Here is a 19,413-nt window from a genome sequence, read left to right as displayed (position 1 = left end):
GCAGAGCGGTCTTGGTCATTACAATTTTGAGTTTTAACCTCTCTCAAAGCTTTAGTTCCCTTATCTGTAAAGTGACCCACCTGTATGATCTCCAAGGGCCTTTCCATCCACCTGCCCTGTGGTTCGAGTTATTTCCATAATTGATGCTGTGAACTTTTTATGCTTTTAAGAAGGATGAAAAGGAGAATGGAAGTTTCTGGAAGCAGAAGAAAGAGTAGGGAACACAAGACTGGCACAAAGAGGGGATTAAATGGGAGAGGAGCCGGAGATGTCATCAAGGAGGGGCAAAGGACTCACTGGGTCTGCCCAAGGAGGATGTTTACTTAGCAGACTTCCATTTCAAGTGTACACAAGACATTTGCGGGAGCAAACAGTAAGAGTTGGGCAGTGCCAAGCCCGAGCTGACGGAGCCAGCCAGCGTTCTGGTTTCAGATTAGGTGTCATCTTGTGTCCAGGGGCCACGTGATCTCTCCCCTTGTGTCACGTCTGGATATGGACACAGGAAAGCCACCTTGAAGAGGGAGGGGCGTCCGCGGGGTTTCACTGACTACCTCATTTAATTGTCACTACAGGCCCAAGGCAGGACTCTCACCCCTTAACAGCCAGAGAGGTCAGATCATTGTGCAAGGCAGAGCTGGGGTCCAGACCTTGAACTGATTTCAAAGCCTCCTCTTTCTTCCGACCCACTGTGCAAATCTCCACCTTCCATCCCTGCCCCCAGACCTCCGCATTGTCATGGCCACATTCTGAGTCACTCACAGAAGATTAATGTTAGCCCAGCTTCAAGAGAGCGCAGTCTAAGCTCCACCCAGCTCAAAACTCCGGGAGACCCGTGACCAGGTGCGCGGCCTGGACCGGGGGCGTCAGGGCTCAGCCCCCTCTCGGCTTTGCTTCCCCTTCTGTAGTAATTCTTGAGCAGGCTCTGTGTGAGGACAAAGGTGATCTCCCCCGGGTTCAGCAGCAGAGGGCACAGACACCCTGAAGGGACACTGACTGACCAGTCTTGGTTCCAACTCTGCTTATCCCTGAAGCACTCACTCTGGCCGAGGGAGTCCAGACCTGGGCACGTGTTCCCAGCTGCAGCTCCAGGAAGGGGAGATGAGAGATGCTCTGAAAAGATACAGCAGGTCAGAAATGCTCTGTCCCCAGCAGGTGACCATGCCAGAATGTCCTAGTGGACATCTCAGCAGTGTTAGTGCAGGAACGGGGATTTTCTCGAATTCCTGGATCTAGAGTCAGTGTGAGGCGGGTAGACACACTGAGGACTATCTAGTGTCTTGGGCGTCTTGTGAGCTGTTGTAAGGACTCATTTTACAGTGAGCTAAAATCATTAGAAATTGATTCTTGCGTTTCAAGTTCTAAGAAATAGCTTTCAGCCTTGAGCCACAAGTGGATAATTAAATTAGATTTTTTAACATTTTTCCCCATCACAGAGCTTTCACAAGATCTATCCCCCTCGTTTTGGCTGTGTTTCTTGGGTGTGAAATAGGGAAGTCCTTTAAGGCTTTACTTTGCTCAAGTGTCTGTTGTTATCTGTATTTGGTGTGGACAGAAATGGCATTTATTAAACGGCTTTTTTGGTCAGTTGCCTGTGTTAGCTCACGGAACCCTCTCAAACCCTGTAGGGTAGCTGGTAGTCTAACCGGTTCACAGGTATTTATGCAGCTGTAGGGGGAAGGCAGCATTTTCTGGCTTTTCCGACATGTTGGATAATTAGAGAATGCCCAAAGAGTCCTAATTATCATTAGAACAGTTTCATGCACAATTATACTCAAACAATTCCAAGCAAATTATTCTATTTTAACTGCCACAGAACTAAAGAGAGTTGATGTGTTCTTTAGGACGGTAGCTTTTCCTCTGAAAAGTAGTTTTTAAAAAAACTGAAATTAAGTCATGCCAAGTCTTTTTTTTTTTTTTTTTTTTTTGCTTTGACACAGAGAGTAGGGTAGAGGACAGTCTTGAATGTCATAAAGAATCACTTTTAAAAAAAATTATAGTTGATTTACAGTGTTGTATTAGTTTCTGGTGTACAGCACAGTGATTCAGTTACATGTATTATAATTACAGGTTATCACAAGTTACTGAGTATAGTTCCCTGCGCTGTACAGGAGGACCTCGTTGTGTATTTATATAGAGTAGTTTGCATCGACTAATCCCAGAGTCCTAATTTATCCCTCCACCCCACCTTCCCCTTTGGTAGCCATAAGTTTGTTTTCTATGGCTGCATATCTATTTCTGTTTTGTAAATAAGTTCATTTATGTCGTTTTTTTTTTTTTAGATTCCACTTTAAGTGATATTACATAATGTATTTCTTTTTCTCTGTCTGACTTACTTCCCTTAGTATGATAATCTCTAGGTCCATCCACGTTGCTGCAAATGGCGTTATCCATTCCTTTTTATGGCTGTTCTGTTCCTGTTCATGTTGTTCTGAAGGTGGGTTTAGACCTGACATAGAAAAAGTCCTTCCCTGCACCACCATTTGGAAGGAAATTTCAGACACCCAGGTTAGAATGAAACACCATATACGAGGGTGGATGCTGCTTTACGAATGTTAGACAATGGTGTCTTGATAGGGTTGAAAGAAAGACATGGAGGAGTGTGCGAAAGGCTGCGCCGCCTGGGCAGGCATGCCGCCAGGCAGCCCGGCGGTGCTCTCCCGGGATGCCCTTGCTCTGTGCTGTGGGCTGCCTGACCTGTCCACGCCCACGGGACTGGGCAGTTTGGTCGCTCCTGCAGCTCCCAGCCTGGACAGATACTTCCAGCCTCCTTCACCTTCCTCTGTACCCTGGCAGGAGGTAGGATGAGGAACGCTTAGGGGCTCGTCTGTTTACCATAGACACCAGAATAATTCGGGAAGATTTTGCTCATAGTGAACCCTGAGAGTTTGACCTGTCCGTGCCTTCCTAGCATGCTCCAGTTATCCGAAATTCAGTATCTTCCCAAACTGAATGTATTTTCCAACAAAACAAAATTCCCACTGCCCCTCTTCTCCCTCCTGACTTCTCAATTAGTGCTGATTTTCCAGCCCTTATCTAGAGAATTATTCTTGAATCTCTCCCATCTCCACCACCCCTTGCTACATACATACCTGATGTAAGCTGCTCAAAAAGCCTCTCATCCAGCCATTCTCTTCCCTCCTGTGGCACAACTTTTCACCATCTCCATCCTCTTAGGACCTGGGGCACATTCCCCAGATGCTTCCATAGTTGGCTCCACCTCCTTTGGATGCAGGCGTGCCCCCCCACCCCCTTCCTAAGGTAAAACCCTCACCCCAGCCAGGCCAGGCTGGGATGTGCTCCCTCCCGTTCAGCTCTTCCCTTCTCTAGGTGTTCTCCAGTCTCCCCTCCCACGTGACTGGCTTCAAGCTTTACTTCTGCGCTTCCTGACTCCCCGTCCCCATTTTGATCATTCCCTTTCCCTGTGCTTTGATGAACTTACTGACCATAATACTTGTTTTGCCTAAACTTACGCTTGGCTTTAGTGTTACTTTTTGGTTTGAGTCTCATTTCCTTCTTCATTTCCCCCAAAGACTCATCACCCAGGAACTCAGTTTATCTCCATTACATCACGGATGCTTCAGGTGAAGGAGGCTACTTGTGATGCTGAATTTGGCGTGCTTTATTTTATAACCACTGTTGAGGGAAGACCTTGTCCATGCTCAGGTTTGGGGAACCTTCAGAGTTACCATTATCTTGTTTATAAGTGTCCCTGTTAACCAAATTCCCTTGGTCAGAAAGAAAAGAAACACATGTACAGCTGACATCACTAACCTTTACGTTTTAAAATGTTCTCAGCATTCATGCAGCAGATGCTCACTTTAAAGTGTGTTTTGTGTGCTTTTGCTGCTGGAATTAACACCCAGCAGGAATCTGATTGTGGAAATCAGGATATCATTTTTAAAAGTCTAAACCTACAAAGGTGTACTTTAAAAAAGGAGAAATACGTGTGTTTCAGGGGATTGATGCTTTTTTCTCTTCCTCGTAATTAAAATATAAAACGTATTTCTTAAGTGTTGGCTGCAGAAAGTAAAAGGCTGATTTCCCATTTCTGTGCCTGAAGGCGGGCATTCCAGGCTGATCTGTTTATTCACCTGCTTCCGCCACACAGTCAGTCCTCTTACCCTGAGGCTTTGTTCTAACGTGTATTAGGGTTTCTCAGTATCCTCAGACCTCATCCTTCAATTAACATTCATGTTACCGTGTGTATTTATCTTTGTCCTATGTATAAAGATATTTCCACCAGGAGTTCTAGCTCTGAAATATTCAAAATATTGACTTCAAAGTCGGTGGAACTGTGCCAAGCGTGCTTTGCCTGAAGATGAATGGAAACACTCTTGACAGGGGCAAAGTCAAGGCCCAGTGACTTAAACAGGATGCAGGGTGTCTTTGGGCGGCTCAGCTTGGTTTGCAGACAGAAGAGCAAGCCTTACATTCAAATGAAAGCAGACAGGTGTCGCCTTCTCCGTGGAGAGCACTCCCGAGGGCCGCTGCCTGCCGGCACCTCCCCGGGCTCTGCCTGCCTCGGCTCCTGCTTGTGCTGCCGCGGCCTTGGCGGCCGGGAGCTCCTGGGACGTGGCCTCCACGCTGAGTGGGAACCTACACCGAAACGTGTCTGGTCACCCTGAGCTCCGCATCGCTTGTGTCGGCAAGATGATAGACACTTGGAGAGGCTGGGAGCAAAAGCGGCAGGTTTCCAAGGGGCTTACTACACACGTGGCTTTGCCTGTTCCAGAGAGTCGTCATTCAGGGTCACAGCTTTCCCCTCGCGAAAACTGGGAGACTCCAATTCCTTGTGCTGTGTTTTAAGTGAATCTTACGTGATGCCTAGAAACATGAATGCTTGCTGAGTACTGTGGTCATCCTTGAGGGGCTGACTCACTTCTGTCAGTTTGCAGACAAGAGATTGTTTCTGCCCCCAGCCAGATCCCCAAGAAGACGCTACACGTCGAGTGGATTGAATAGCCATTAGGATGATAACGATGTATGACATTTAGTTTTACTTGGTTCAAAAACAGCCTTTGGTTAGAATCACCTTCCATGCAAAGTAAGACATGCCTCCAGTGTACTGAGCCCTGAGCGTGGGTATCCTTAACGACCCAAAAGGATTCATAGTTCTACCTACTCTGAGGAGCTGAAGCTCTCCTTGGCAGTGTGGGACGTGTTACACAGTGGTTAGCTGTGTACACCCTCGCAGTGACCGGGTACTCGAGTGAAGGGCTCGGGAAAGAAAATAGCACACGTAGAGCGGGGTGGTTGGGGAAAGTGTGAAAGAGGCAGGACTGGGGTGGGTGTGACGGACCCCGGGGCTTTGCAGGTGGTGGGGAGGCGCGAGGACAGTCCAGCCCGGGGTTGTTGAAGAGACCGTGAGGGGTCTAACAGCAGGAGCAGAGGGGTCACTCGGAGAGAAGAGAGAGGGCTGGAGGAGCAGGATGGGGCCGGGCTGTGGAGGGTAATCTGAGAACATGGACTTTTATCCCAAGGAGCGGTAGTGATTGTTGAAGCGTTTGATCAGCAAAGTAACATAACAAACGTGTTTTGGAAGCTCGATCCGATGGGAAGGTACAGGACGGATGGGAGCGGGGGGTGACATGAGTGTGGCGGCTTATACAGATCGAACTGGGAGAAGGGAGGTCAGAAGTGGGGGTTGATTGGGCCTGGAGACTGGCAGATTCTGCCCTGGGAAGAAGGGAAGGGCTGGGATGAAGCTGGCAGGTGCACGCAGTCAGCGTGAGTCAGAGTCAGCAGTGGACAGAAACCGGCTCAGGGGTCAGGAACTGAGATACCTGCCCCCTCCCCAGCCAGAGAACAGTACACAGAAACCAAAGGGACAGGACAGAGCAGGTGGGGAGTTTGAGCAGTCAGGGACCCACTGGAGCCGTGTAAGCACCGTGGGCATGGACAGAGGCAGCGGTGACAAGGATTCCAGAAAGACCTTTGAGTAACGGACCCTCGGTACCCTGGGGGATGGTCATCATTGGGCAAACTGTGCTCATTCATGTGCTGAACTGACAGATCCTGATCGATTGACCACAGGATGCAACCACAGAGCTACGGGAGTGGTGTGAGAAAAGCGAGCATCTGGAAAACATCTCCAAGAGAGAAATGGCAGGACTTGGTGACTAAGAGTACGTGAGAGGCAAAGGAGAGAAGCCTGAGGAATTCGTCCTAACTGTTGAGCCCGTGAGGTCGAGGGTCTGGTTATGGGTAGACATGAACAGATCTGGGGAGAGAGAGAACATAAAGTGGAGTTTGGGAGTTGTTGAGTGTGCAGTGGTGGGATGCTCAGGAAGAAAGAAATATCCACAGAAAGGAAGGGGCCGGGGCGCTGGAGCACAGATGAGATGTCAGGAGTGACACATTGTAGAAACCTTCGCCACCCATTTCTCCAGTTCACACGAGTCTGTTGCACATTTACTGTAGGAGAGGCAGGTGCGTGCTGGGCTCTGGCAGTGGCCGAGTTCAACAAGGGAATAAATAGGCAGAGAAGAGATTCCAGGAGAGGGTGAGGACCGAGCTTTGATGGATGCCCAGGTAGAGTAAAATGTGGGAGAAGAAAGAGGCATGAGCAAAGGAAACAGAAGAAGAGAAAGAAGAATCTGGCTAGGGTGGTTCTGGGCCAGCCGAAGGAGAAGCATGTTTAAAGAATGACAGGCTTGTCCCCGGCAAACGTCTACTGAGCACCTCTCCCTGGTGCAGAAGCATCTCATCCTTCACTCCATCCCTTGAAAGGCAGCCAAGCCCTCCCTGACCACCAGGCTCACCGCCTACCTGTGAGCTCTCTCTCCTCCTGACTCCAGAGTCCCATAAAATAGCTCATCTCGTGGGCCTTGGTTTACTGCTTGTGAGTTTTCTGTTACTTTTATCAGAATCTGCCCTGAGTTCTGCCCCCTTCACTCTACGCCATCCAAGTATTTCTGTGAGTTTGCAGGGACCTGCTGCTGGAGCGCTTGTCTCTAATGCGAGTCTTCTCCTTTATGGGCGTTCTCTTCCTCCTTTTTAAATCTGCTGGTACCACATCCCTGTTCTGCAGAGTCTTAGTGGATTCCCTGGACTCTACCAGCCCCTTGTTTGGCTTCTGAATCTCTGCCACCCAGTCTGTGCCTAGGTTTGTTTTAGTTTATTTTGTTTTCTGGTCCTACCTGCCTGACAGGTACAGGCTTCCTGATTCCGCTGCCAGGCTCACCCCCTGATACTCAGTCCACCAGCTTTCATTCCTCCACCTCCACGGACCTGTAGCCCGTCCTGACCTCATTACTTCCTTCCTGGGTCCGACTTCCCCCTGCTGACCTGCCATGTGCAGCACCGGACTGTCTGTTGTCACCATGTTAGTGTCTTTTCTCCTAAGCTCTATCTTCAGGTCCTTAGAGAGAAAAAAATGTGAGTCCCAAGACTAAATGGGTGCTGAGCCCTTACTGAGGCTCGCATGAAGCACCGATGAGGACAGGCCCTTTCTTAGATTCAGAGACATGGAGGTGTGTGTGGCGTTGAGAATCAGACTGGAATGCCGTGTGGGTGAGGATGAAACTCACAAAGTCCCGGGAGGGCGGGCATCCAGCACCTCTTCCAGACACACCAGGGGGCCAGGGAGCCCCAGGCGGAGAAAGGACAGCTGTTAGGCGTACGACTGGAGGAACTGCCCCACCGTCTCCCGACGTGAAGTCACCCACCAAGTGTCTGCTGACTGTCTGTGTTTATTCTTGAGCCACGGGGAGGTTTACCTGTAAAAGACTGCCTTGGGGTTTGGACACTTGGAGGAAAACATCGCTTGTAGGCTGTAGCTGCCCTTCCGCCTGCCCCTGTGTCTGCCCACAAAGGTGGTGCGTGCTAGAGGAAATCACTTAATGTCCTGCTGTTGTGACATCCGAAGACAGAAAATTGTAAGTAAAAATACAAAAAAAAAAAATCTGCCTAAGTGTTTTTTCCATTTCGCCTGTGTCGTGTCTGCCTGCTGCAAAGCCGTCCTGTTCCAGGTTGGGAGGGTTTCACATCTGTTTTACTTTAAAGGTTTTGGACTTGGGGATTATTGATGTTTTGGAAAAAATACTTTTCACTTAATCCTGCACTTTTGGGAAAAAGCTATGATCTTCAAATGCCCTGTATTTCACACAGACTTAGTAACAGATTCCATTTACCATCTCTCTTTTTTATCCTTTATCTTTTAATTGGAGAGCTAAAAGGACTTTAGGATCTGGTCCGACCGTTTACCCAGTATCAAACAATAGTTAGTTTGAGGAATCCACAAACCCACTGGAATTTCTAAGGATGGAAAATTTCTAAGTAAGGAAATTTACATCGTAAAAAATTCCTCAGAATATCAGATACTTCTCATTTTGGAACCATTGGTGTTGAAGGCATCAATCGACCTTTTTTTTTTTTTTTCCCATCAGAAGCAACACCCGAGTGGTACAGTGAAAAGGACTCACTGCAGTGCCCTCATCTGTACCGGGGGTGTTGGGGGAGAGGCCTCGGAGCATTCCTCCGAAAATCTTCCATACCTTCAAAGGACTGGCCGTCTCACCCCATCCCTCCCTCCCTAGATCATTTGTTGTCAGACTGTGTGACAGAGATGGGGAAAGGCGGTGAAAAAGTCCTTCACGTACCACTAACAAATCTAATCATTTCACCGGCACTTTACAGTTTTCAAAGCCCTTTGAAAAGCAGGGACCCTGTGAGCAGAGTGCAGGCTGACCCACGTCAGAAGGTCCGGCAAGACGGCTTCCTCTATTTATTTACTTTTAACAAATGACTACCTAGTAATTAAAGGAAATGAGAAATGAAAATTTCAAAGAAGAGACATTACCCGGTCTCCTCACCACCTGAAGGTAACCATCATCATCATCGTAATGTATTGCTTTCAAGTTCCTTCTCCACGTATAGATTCTGTTTTAAGGGACATAATTGTGACCCTGTTTTTTGTAGGCTGCTTTTGGTGGAACGTTTTAACATGAGTTTTCTCCACATTAGCTCTTGATGAGACATAATTTTTAACAGCTTCGTGTTTCCTTCTGAGGTTTTGATTTAGCACAAAATCTACCGTGACTTGTAACAGTTTGAGGGTGGGGAGCATTGTCTCCGTATCTGAAATATCTGGTGTGAGCTGTTTAAAAATGTGGGGTTTTTTTTTTGTTGTTGTTTACAAAATATAACAATATAGCCACCTAGGGATGTTCATAAAATGTAAGTGTTCAGCTTAATGAACAGTAAAAGCAATGAACGGTTCATTAGAGACAAGACAGAGACTATAACCAGGGTTCTGTAACCTCCCTCCCCTCCCCAGCAAAAAAAGACATGTTTCTTCCGAGCGATAACCCTTCCCCTTCGCCGTCCTTAACCACCACCCTGGTTCTTAGGGCTTCACTGCCTTGCTTTTCTTTCAATTAAATATCCCTAAACCATAACGTTTAATTTTGGTGTGTTTACGTTTTTTGCGAACGGTACCGTACAGCATGTGTTGTGTGGCATCTGCCCCTTCGGTTTAACACTGTGCCTTGAAGATGCGTGAGCCTTGTTGTGTGACATTCCGTGGCCTGACTTCACCACCGTTCATTTACCCACCCTGCCGGTGGCGCACATTAGGCTTGTCTCCAGCTGCCCACAGACAGTTGTGAGTAAGCGCTTCCCTGTGGGGAGTATACCTGGGAGTAGACTTGCGGGGTCACTGGGTCTGTGTTAATACACCTGCACGCTTACTTTTTCCAAAGTGCCGTCAGCTCACACCTCCGTCCACAGTGAATGGAAGTTCCTGTGGTTCGTGTCTTTGTCAACACGTGGTACCGTCAACTTGTAAATGTACGTTAGTGTCACACTGTGGTTTTAATTTGCGTTTCTCCCTTTACTCATGACGTTGCACAGCCCGCCCTCCCTCCCCTCCTTCGTTTCTTCTCTCCCTGCCATTTAGATTTCTTCTTTTACGAAATTCCCGTTTTGTAACATGCCGTTTTCCTGTATTTGGTCATTTTTTCCCCCACTGATGTGTAGTTGTTCTTTACACATATCCCCACCGATGTGTTCCTTATGTATTCTAGATGGGAGCCCTTTGCTGGTTACACACGCGGCAAATACCTTCCCATCTGGTGGTTTGCCTTTTTCCTTTCATAACGGTATCTTCTGATGACCAGAAGTACATTATTTTAATGTGACACAATTTGTCGTGTTTTTCCCCTTATGGCTAGTGTTTTACATATTGAAGTTTTTCAGTGAAAAAGTGTTTGTTATAAAGGTTATGACTGTCTGTGTGTCGGAGGTGGAATCTGTTGACTTGGTAATGTGTCCTGGTGCCCGTGAATGAAAAGCTAAAGGCTGAGAGTCCTTTGGTGAAACGCTCAGGCTTCACCATGACATAAATAAAAGGAGACCCTGATCTCGACGGATGGACAGATTCAGGACACGCAAGAGAAAAGGCTGCCTGTGCCAGTAACCGCACACCCGCCTCTGTCCTTGCGTCTGTGCCCGTTTCTCCCCCACTTGTTCAGGGCAGCCCCTGAGGTCCATGGAGTGTCGTGCAGAAGAGTGTCAGGATACTGAAAAGTTGATAACATGAGTTACTGTGACGAGTTATCCTATATAATTCTCATCGTTCTTCAGATTTGATCCAAGAAGGTAGAGGCTAGTCTGATGCTAGTTCAACCTGGAAGTCTTTCACTCTATTTTTGATTTTTAGTGTTAATCACCTCTAAATCCTCTGTCCTTCAATAACTGCCTTTGGGTTTCCTTTTTCCCTTTCTATTATTATTAAAAAAAATTTTTTTTAGTTATTCTTTTTCCCCCCTTTTTTTTGGGGGGGGTGACTACTTCTGATGAAAATTGTGGAGGGAGGAGGCGACCTCTGATCTTATTTATACTTCCTCCTTCAAGGGACTTTGAACTCTCAGTAACAAATCCTGCTGAAATGCACCTCCCTGTCCATCAGAGAAGGGACTCAGGGGCTGTTGCAGCGGAGGGAGTTTCCTGGGATAACTTCCTTCCATAAAAAGCATCTCCCTGGCGATGGCCTGTGGATGCACTGGAACAGGGCTCCTTTCTGACATCTCTCATCGTTTCATCCTCATTGAGGGGCCCTGTGTTTTACTGCCCGTGGTCTCTGACTTGGGGATGTAGGACACAGGATGCTGCAGCCATCGGTTCCTTCTTCAAACCTTCCTCAAAGCCCTTTTTGCTGACCATGGTTTTTTGTTTGTTCGTTTTGTGAGGGGGAGGTAATTAGGTTTATTTATTTATATTTGGAGGAGGTGCTGGGGATTGAACCTAGGACCTTGCGCCTGCTAGGCATGCGTTCTACCACTTAAGCTATACCCTCCCCCTTTTGCCAACCATGTTTTAATAACCTGTTCTTCCAGTGGAAATGGAGCCCAGGCAAGAGCACCAGATGAGACCTGCATCCTGGGAGCCTCTTCCATGAGCACGGTTGTGTTAGTCAGGTTCCAGGGGCCGGGGCCACACCGAGACCTCGCTTTAGAAAGAGAGGGTGGATCCTCATTCTGAGCAGCGATTTCTTTCCCTGTGTCCGGGGAGGAGAGGGTCTCTCTTTTTTGGTGATGTGTTTGTTTTCAACATATTACACTCTTCTGTTCCCTCCTCCCTGTAGGGGTCTTAATCGTCCCTTAACTCTCTCCCGGCTTCCTTTTCATGCTCTGTCATCCAGCCTGCCTGGCCCTGCTCCTGTCCCCTTGTCCCGAGCGCCTCCAGCGGCCCCTCATCTCCTCTGGGACGAACTCTACCTCCTTCCCTTCCCCTTCAAGCTCCCCCCAGACGTGTTCCCTGCGGGCCTGCCCAGCTCTGTCGCAGCCCCACAGCCCCCGACCCGAGCCGCTCCCTGGACACCCCCAGCCCCCCGCCAGCCCTGTGTGGCTGACGCTGCTTTCAGACACAGTCCTTTTACCCCACGTGTCCGGCTCCGGTCTGCCCCTCACGGCACAGCCATCCGTCCCTCAGTTCCTTCCTAAGGGCCCTCATTTCCCTGTGGTGTTTCAGGGAGCCTGGGGGGGTGGCTAGACTGAACTCCCGCCACCCGCCCCAGCTGCAGATTGACAGTCCTCTTCACTGAAGGCTGTCATCAGAAAGCATGGCCCATCGCCCTGCAAGCTACAGCGGGTATTTATACTGACCAGTGGAATCGCTGAGTCACAGGCTCCAGCCTCGCCGGATAATATCAGATTATCTTCCCAGGCACTCGTACCACTTATACTCCCACAGCAATGTTACAGAGTTCCGCTTGTCCATGTCCTTGCTGTCCCTTGACGGTGTCCGGCTTTTGGGGTTTTGCCCCTTAGGTATAAAATAGTAACTCGTGGTTTCAGTTTGCAGGTTCATCTACCGACGGGGTTGGGCATCACATCTTGTTATGTGTTTATTAGGCATTCGTGTTCTCTTCCCTATAATATGTCTGTTTCTTTTGTCTTTTTCTTTTTTATTTCTGGGCACTCTTTATATATTCTGGGTATCCACTGTAGGTTAATGAGTAAAGTAGCCATTTTCCTGGAGTCCTTCTGTTTTGTTCCACCACCATACCTGGGGTGCCGCGTTCTTCTGAGTGGGCCAGGGTAGCTCCCCGTGGTGTCTTCTAACCCCCAACAGGAATTGGGGGGGGCCCAGGCATCTGTTTACAGTTATGACCTTCAGTCTGTATGTGTCACTTCTGCTCACATCCCATCACCCGAAGCTTAGTTCTCTGCACACACCAGGCTGCCAGGGAGGCCAGGAAATGAAATCTGTGATTCACGGGGCTGTTTACCAGTTAAACGTTGGAAGACAGTGGAGTGGGAGACCATCCATGGATTGAAAGATCAGAAGGGTTAAGCCCCAAAGAGAGGCTACAGGAAATATATTTGCCTTTAAATTCATTGGTTCCCAGTACCTTTTTCTGATGATAAATGTTAATATCTTTCATATTTTATTAAAGCCTCACTTGAAGTGCTCTTAATATTATAATTTGGCAAAGGTGTTTTTGTTTTTATTTCAGAAATACATTTAGGATTATCAAAGAACTCTAAAGAGGGAAGAATAGGAAATGGGATGACTCCGTAAACAGTGAAATGAAATTTACAATGCAGTTATACAGTTAATTTCCAGAAAAAAGAAGTCATGATCATTAATTTTGCAGCAGTAGTGGAAGACAGAATCTCAGTCACTTAGTGCTGAGATGGGCCCCTGACATTCTTGTGAAGTTCTCATCCATTTTAAGCTAAAGTATACACATTAGAGGATGTGATTTTTTAAGCTGGTAGACGTGGGAGTTTTCTGAGTTTCTGATATCATGGTGCTTGTGTCTCTGTTTCTCCCACATGTCAGCTAATGGCATGCCCCCTCTGGTTCCTCCAGGTACGGCGTAAGTCCGGAGAACATCATCCTGTACGGGCAGAGCATCGGGACCGTGCCCACGGTAGACTTGGCCTCCAGGTACGAGTGTGCAGCCGTGATTCTCCATTCGCCTCTCATGTCTGGGTTGCGCGTGGCTTTTCCGGATACCAGGAAAACGTACTGCTTTGATGCTTTTCCCAGGTAAGCTAAACGTGTACAACAAGGGCTAAGGCGTCCAGTGCCTACGTTCAGATCTGATGCCACCGTTCATTGTGGGCCGCTAATAAATCTTTCTTGGATGTATCTGTACGTCAGCCCCTGTGTTGGGCTGCTCAGGGGACGTGGAGCTGGTTGTGCAGGATAAAAATAAAAGTACCACATGCCCTAAAGGAACTAACTTCTGGTTGGGTGTTTGTTCATTCAATCAGATGCACGTGCATTGTTGAATCACGAGAGCTAAATGCAGGGGGCAGGGTGTAGCTCAGTGGTAGAGTGCAGGCCTAGCAGGCATGAGGTCCTGGGTTCAGTCCTCAGTACCTCCACTAAAAATAAATAAATAAATAGACCTAATTACCCTCCCCCAAAAAACCAAAAACAAACCCAAGAGCTAAATGTGAAATCTGTGATGAGGCAATTAGCAGTGGTCTAGACACTCAAAAAAAACCAAAGAAACAACAAAACAGAACAAAACAAAAACCTCCAATATCCCCAATTTTGAAATTTCTCTTACTTTTCCAGTCAAAGAGAAAAGGTGACTTGAGCTCCTCTCAGGCTGGTAACGGGCTACAGGGACAGTGTGAATGGACGGTCCGCCCCCTCCCCCCGACTCCCCTCCCCTCCCCTGCAGTCCCAGCCCCCTGCCTCCCCTCATTCCTCCTGCCGGCCCCCATGTGCCCCCGCTGCAGAGGGCCTGCGCCTCCCCCCGCTGGGGTGTGCACACGAGCGCCCCTGGCCCGGCCTCTCGCCTGCCAGCCGGGCCCTGCTATTTCCTAGCTCCCCGGTACCAGGAAGAAACATGGGCAGCTGCCTTACAAACACAGCAGCAGCAAGCACGCTGCCTTCTTGAAAACCTCCCTTGGAAAACTTCTGCTTGTTTTTTTACATCTAAGCTGAGGAAAGTATTTAATAAAAGCTATCTGCCCCCCTAAGCTTTGCCCTCGGTACACTGCTAAAGCAGTCCCAGATTCTTACAGCAGGACTCACGCTGCTGTCTTGTAGAAAAAGTCTCAGCAGAAGTATGTACAATCGTAGCATTTTGATTGGCTCATTAATTGCTGTCATTCTGTTGTTGCCGGGGGCGGGGAGGAACAGCATTTGCTTATATAAACACCTGTGGCGCAGACTGTCCCGTTTCACAAGAAGAAACCTCTTAACACCTCGGGTGAACCTCCCTGCTGCGCAGTTTGTACCGGGATTCAGTGAAATTCAGCTTCACGGGAAAGCTGAGTGAGCTGCAGGTTTCCAGCAGGCCGGCTGAGAATGCTAAGCAGGGCTCGTGTGTGTCTCAAATGTGGCCTTATTTGTGCTCAATGGGTAATGAGAGGCCAGTTTGTTGAAAGGGAGATATTTAACATGTTTGTGGGAAGCTATGCTGGGAGTTACCCTGGCAACAAAATGAATAGGTTTTTCCCCTGACCCTTAAATTAGCATACCTTAAAATACAATCACGGCAGCTAATTACAGCGTATTAATTAATAGGAAACCAGCAACTAGTCTTTCCTGGGTCTTATCTGATCTGCCAGTCATGGGCTAAACACTTCACCTTTCTTATCTCACAAGGCTCATTTTACAGATTGGGAAACTGAGGCTTAGACAGTCAAGCAGTTTGGTTACTAAAGGTTGGTGAGTGGAGACAGCCAGAAAAGGCCGTTCCTCCTATTCGATACCATAAAGTCTGAATATGATAGATTTCAAACCATTGCCTTTCATGATTAACTGAATTTGGAAAATGTGTTCTTACGGTGTCCATCGCTAACCAAGTGCTGAATTGTCTCTGTGTCCTTCTCTTTAAAGGAAGGTACTTTCACGTTTCCTTTTTAATGTTAGAAAAATAAATAAATAAATGAATCCTGCTCACCATTTGATTGGTGGTTTATTTTTCTTTTACTGCCTTTACATTTAGAATCAGATGGCGGCATTTAACCTCAGGCACACCCTGCAGGCTGCAGAGATTCTCCCAAACTGTGCAGCGTGGAGCTGTCAGTAAATATCTTTTTAATTGAATATAATTGGATTCTCACATTCTTAGAAGAAGAAGTCGCTTTAAAAATTAAATATAGGAAGAAGATAGGTGTCTAAGCAAGATTCCTAATCTGCAGAATTGACTTCTGCCACAGTGGCCCGCATCTTGGCGAGTTACACGCTGATGAGATTTTGCAGTCTTCCTGAACGTCTTGAGGTGGTTGGCAACCTCGTGAGTTGTGAATAAGGCCATACGACAGACATACCATACGATAGTACAGAGCTCTGTACTATCTCCACACCCTCATGCCTGTTCTTTAATAATCCCCCTAGCTTCAGTTTCCTCCTTGGTTTAACAGAGGTGGTCTATGCCCCTTTCGTCGTGTCCCGTGGAAGGTTACGTGAGGTCTTGTACATCAAGTACGAAGCACCTGGCCCTGGTCAGTGTTGAATAAATGTTAGCTATTACTTCTAACAAAGCAGTCTCTAAGGGGAGTACCAGTTCACATCTGTTTGCAATTTTGGCTAGAAGTTACAATACAGAAAGAGAAGTCACCTGTTAGGGGGACTCTGGCAGGAGGACAGACTGGGCAGAGGTTCACCTCTCCCGATGTGTACGTAGGTGAAATGACAGCTGCCTCCATCAGAGAGGTCGTCTGCACACCCAGCCCAGTAAGGCCTGCAGTCTCGTGGATTCCTCCGTGGGAAATGCTTTTACAGCCTGCAGCACGTTCTTGTGAAGATTCTCAAATACTCATCCGTTGAGGGTAGATTTGATTTTTGTAAACAGTCAAAAAAATCATTCAGAATCAAACCTAGGCATTACATGAAGTTTTCAAGCTAAATAGTACAGTTTTTATTAAAAATGAAGTATTCGTTTTTTATGAAATGAGGCTTGTGAGGATCTTGTTAATTGGTTCTGAAAATAGCTCTCGCAGTAAGAGCTCTGAAAACTCGAGCAGCCATGGATTAGGCGCTCAGCTCTCCAAAGAGACCTTTATCCAGATATGTTAAGCTCGAGCTTGTTTATTTTTTTAAAAATCCTGTCTCAAAAATATGGATATATCAGAACTGTTAGTTACTGGATTGCTAGTCTGATGACGTTTAGAGGTTCTGTTTTTAATAAAATACTTAACAAAAACACAGTGGCTAGATGCAGTGTGGTAGTCTCAATTGGATTTTGGAACAGAAAAAGGACATCAGTGGAAAAACTCATGAAATCCAAATAAAGTCTGGAGTTTAGTAACGTACCAAAGTTGGTTTCTTGGTTTTGACAAAGGTACAGTGGTGATGTTTCCTTATGGGAAATGGCTTAGGGCCGGATAGGGGCTCAGTATTATCTTTGCAACTTTCCTGTAAACCCACAATGATTACAAAATGAAAAGCTTAATATTATTATTATCACTATTATTTTTTGGTGGGGGAGGTAATTAGGTTTATTTATTTATTCTTGGAGGAGGTACTGGGAACTGAACCCAGGACCTCCTAAGCATGCACCCTGCAACTTGAGCTATATACCCTCCCCCTGAAAAGCCTATTTAAAAAAAAAAAAAAAAAAAGAATTACTAGAAAAATGAGACGGGAAACCCTCCAGAGTGCTACCTTCCTCGCCTGTGGATGCCAATTCCGTTCCATTAAGTGGGATGTCTGCTGTCTGTGAGCATGACTAAACGAGTCCTTTTTCTCCCCCTCCCCTTCTCTCTCTTGCAGCATCGACAAGATCTCTAAAGTCACCTCTCCCGTGCTGGTCATCCACGGGACGGAGGACGAGGTCATCGATTTCTCCCACGGCCTGGCGATGTACGAGCGCTGTCCGCGGGCCGTGGAGCCCCTCTGGGTCGAGGGGGCCGGGCATAACGACATAGAGCTTTACGCACAATACCTAGAAAGACTAAAGCAGTTCATATCTCACGAACTTCCCAACTCCTGAAGACCACTTGATTTTACCTCATTACCGTGAACACAGGAGTCCTCTGTTTTGCACATGCTTTAACTGGATAGCGGTCATGGCGTGATAACCACGAGGAAGTGCTCAGCTTTCAGGGCGTCCTAATCAAAGAGCTGAGGAATTCTCAGTCTTTCATACCTAGAGGTTCTGCTAACTCACACATCATGTTAAACTGAACAGTCTGATTCCCAGCTTCATGGCCTTGCAGAATGGGAATGAGAGCTGAGCGGGGGGACCGTTTCCTTGTGCTCTATAAAGGATGCTCATATCTGTCTACCTTGCCCATCACTTAGGATTCATGTATGCAGGACTCCACCCTCTCTCCACCAGTGTTCTCAGTATTTGACCTGCAGCTCTCTTTCAGCCACTGGATTTGTGAGTTCAATCCATTTGTGAAGCTGTGATAGTGTAACTGGAAAACAATTGTGATGAAAATTCCTTTGTTAATCTTTGTTAATTTTTTTTGCTGGTCTTTCCCCCAAACAAATCAGTTAAAGGGTAGTTTACTGGAACTATCATGAATAGCTTCATCAACTGGAACCATATAAATATAACTGGAATATTCTTAAACAAAAGGAAACTGGGGTTTTTTTTAAGTGTAAATTTATTACCAGTCCCCACAGAGTTTTAATATTTTGATTGTCTGGTTGGTCTAACAAAGAGCCTAGCCGACTTTCCTTCTGTAAAGTCCTCCTTGTAGGCTTTTTTAAAGTACTGTACATATTTGCAATTACATTGTGCATAGATTCTTAATGGGCAGTTTTCTTTTGTCAGGCTCCAACAAACTGCAGATTTCCTTGTTTGTATTGTAAATGATTGAATACATTTTGTTAATCTGTTTTTATTCCTATGTTTTGCTATTAAAAAATTTTATAACATTTCCAAGACAAAAGAAAATTACAAGTTTATGCTTTGAAGAACTTATGTAATTAAAATTTCACGAAACTAATCTTTTAGTTGAGGAATTCTTTGGGTTTTGACACTGGAGTTGCGCCGAATAAGCAGCGGAAATGTAAGATGCTTCAACTTGCTACACTGCTTGTATTGGTTGGGGGTTTGGGTTTGGGGGTTCTTTGGTTTTATTTTCTTTTTTAAGTTTTTTTCCCCCCCAAATTTAAAAGCCTTAAATGTACTGTCAGCCTCAGATTGTTGTACAGCTGGGTTGCGGTTGATTGCCAGTTTGTGTTCTGTTGCTTGGATGCAGCACAGTGGTTGGCCACGGAATAAAGGATGCATGGATCAGAACGTGTGGGCTCGTGCAGTTTTTCCCCTCACCTCTCTCCATCCAAGAGATCGGTGAACAAGAGGAAAATACTTTGTCTAGATTCAAGAAGAAACCCCTGGGGCTTACAAACGTCACTGCCTTTCTCAAGGTGCACGTTTTCTGTTCTGTGAGAGACCAGAGCTTACTTTTGGAGGCGCCAAGATATAAAGCCTATAGCCATAAAAGTACAGATGGAATTCAAATAGAAAACGCAATGGATTCTGGCTGTGAAGCAAGAGTGATGAAGGCCATCTCACTGTGACCTGGCTAGGAGGGAGAGCAGGCCTGTTTCTTTGGAAAACAAGAGCCAGATGTGTTCCACAGAGTACTCCCAGCCCTTTAACCACTGACCAGAAAAAGAGCCCCCGAGGGATGCTTGTCTTCAGCTCTCAGCACAGCCCTTCTGAGCTCGCAGTGAGAGGGACAGTGGTGGAGGGGAGGCGAGGGGACACGGGGCTGTGCTCCCAGGAATGTGTGTTCCAGCATGTTGCAGGCTACTTCCTGGTCTTTGGTCAGTGCCTACAATGGGGGGCCTTGGAAGGGTGGGCACGACTCACCTGAAGGGGTCATCAGCGAAGCGCCACAGGTGATACTGTTCCCAGGAGACCTAGGAGGGAAAGAAGCACAACCAGCAGCCTGCCTTTGGGGCTAGAGAGCAGCTAACCTCGGTTTCCAAAGACCTGATTTCTGATCCTATTTGCTGCTTGCATCTCCCCTCTTCCCC

General features: G+C 47.0%; 1 protein-coding gene across 1 annotated transcript in view; it reads left to right on the top strand.

Moving 5' to 3' along the window:
• The window catches only part of ABHD17C (abhydrolase domain containing 17C, depalmitoylase), a 45,370-nt gene extending 26,700 nt beyond the window's left edge, over positions 1–18,670 (top strand). The window contains exons 2-3 of the mRNA XM_074354364.1: positions 13,318–13,497; positions 17,188–18,670. Of these exons, the coding sequence (XP_074210465.1) occupies positions 13,318–13,497; positions 17,188–17,407 (400 nt within the window). The 3' untranslated portion in view covers positions 17,408–18,670. The remainder of the gene's footprint in view (positions 1–13,317; positions 13,498–17,187) is intronic.
• The last annotated feature ends 743 nt before the right edge of the window (positions 18,671–19,413 follow it).

This window comes from Camelus bactrianus, chromosome 27 (assembly GCF_048773025.1).
Source record: "Camelus bactrianus isolate YW-2024 breed Bactrian camel chromosome 27, ASM4877302v1, whole genome shotgun sequence".
NCBI lineage: Eukaryota > Metazoa > Chordata > Mammalia > Artiodactyla > Camelidae > Camelus > Camelus bactrianus.
Note: the sequence above shows the minus strand (reverse complement) of the source record. Positions and strands in the feature narration are given on the sequence as shown.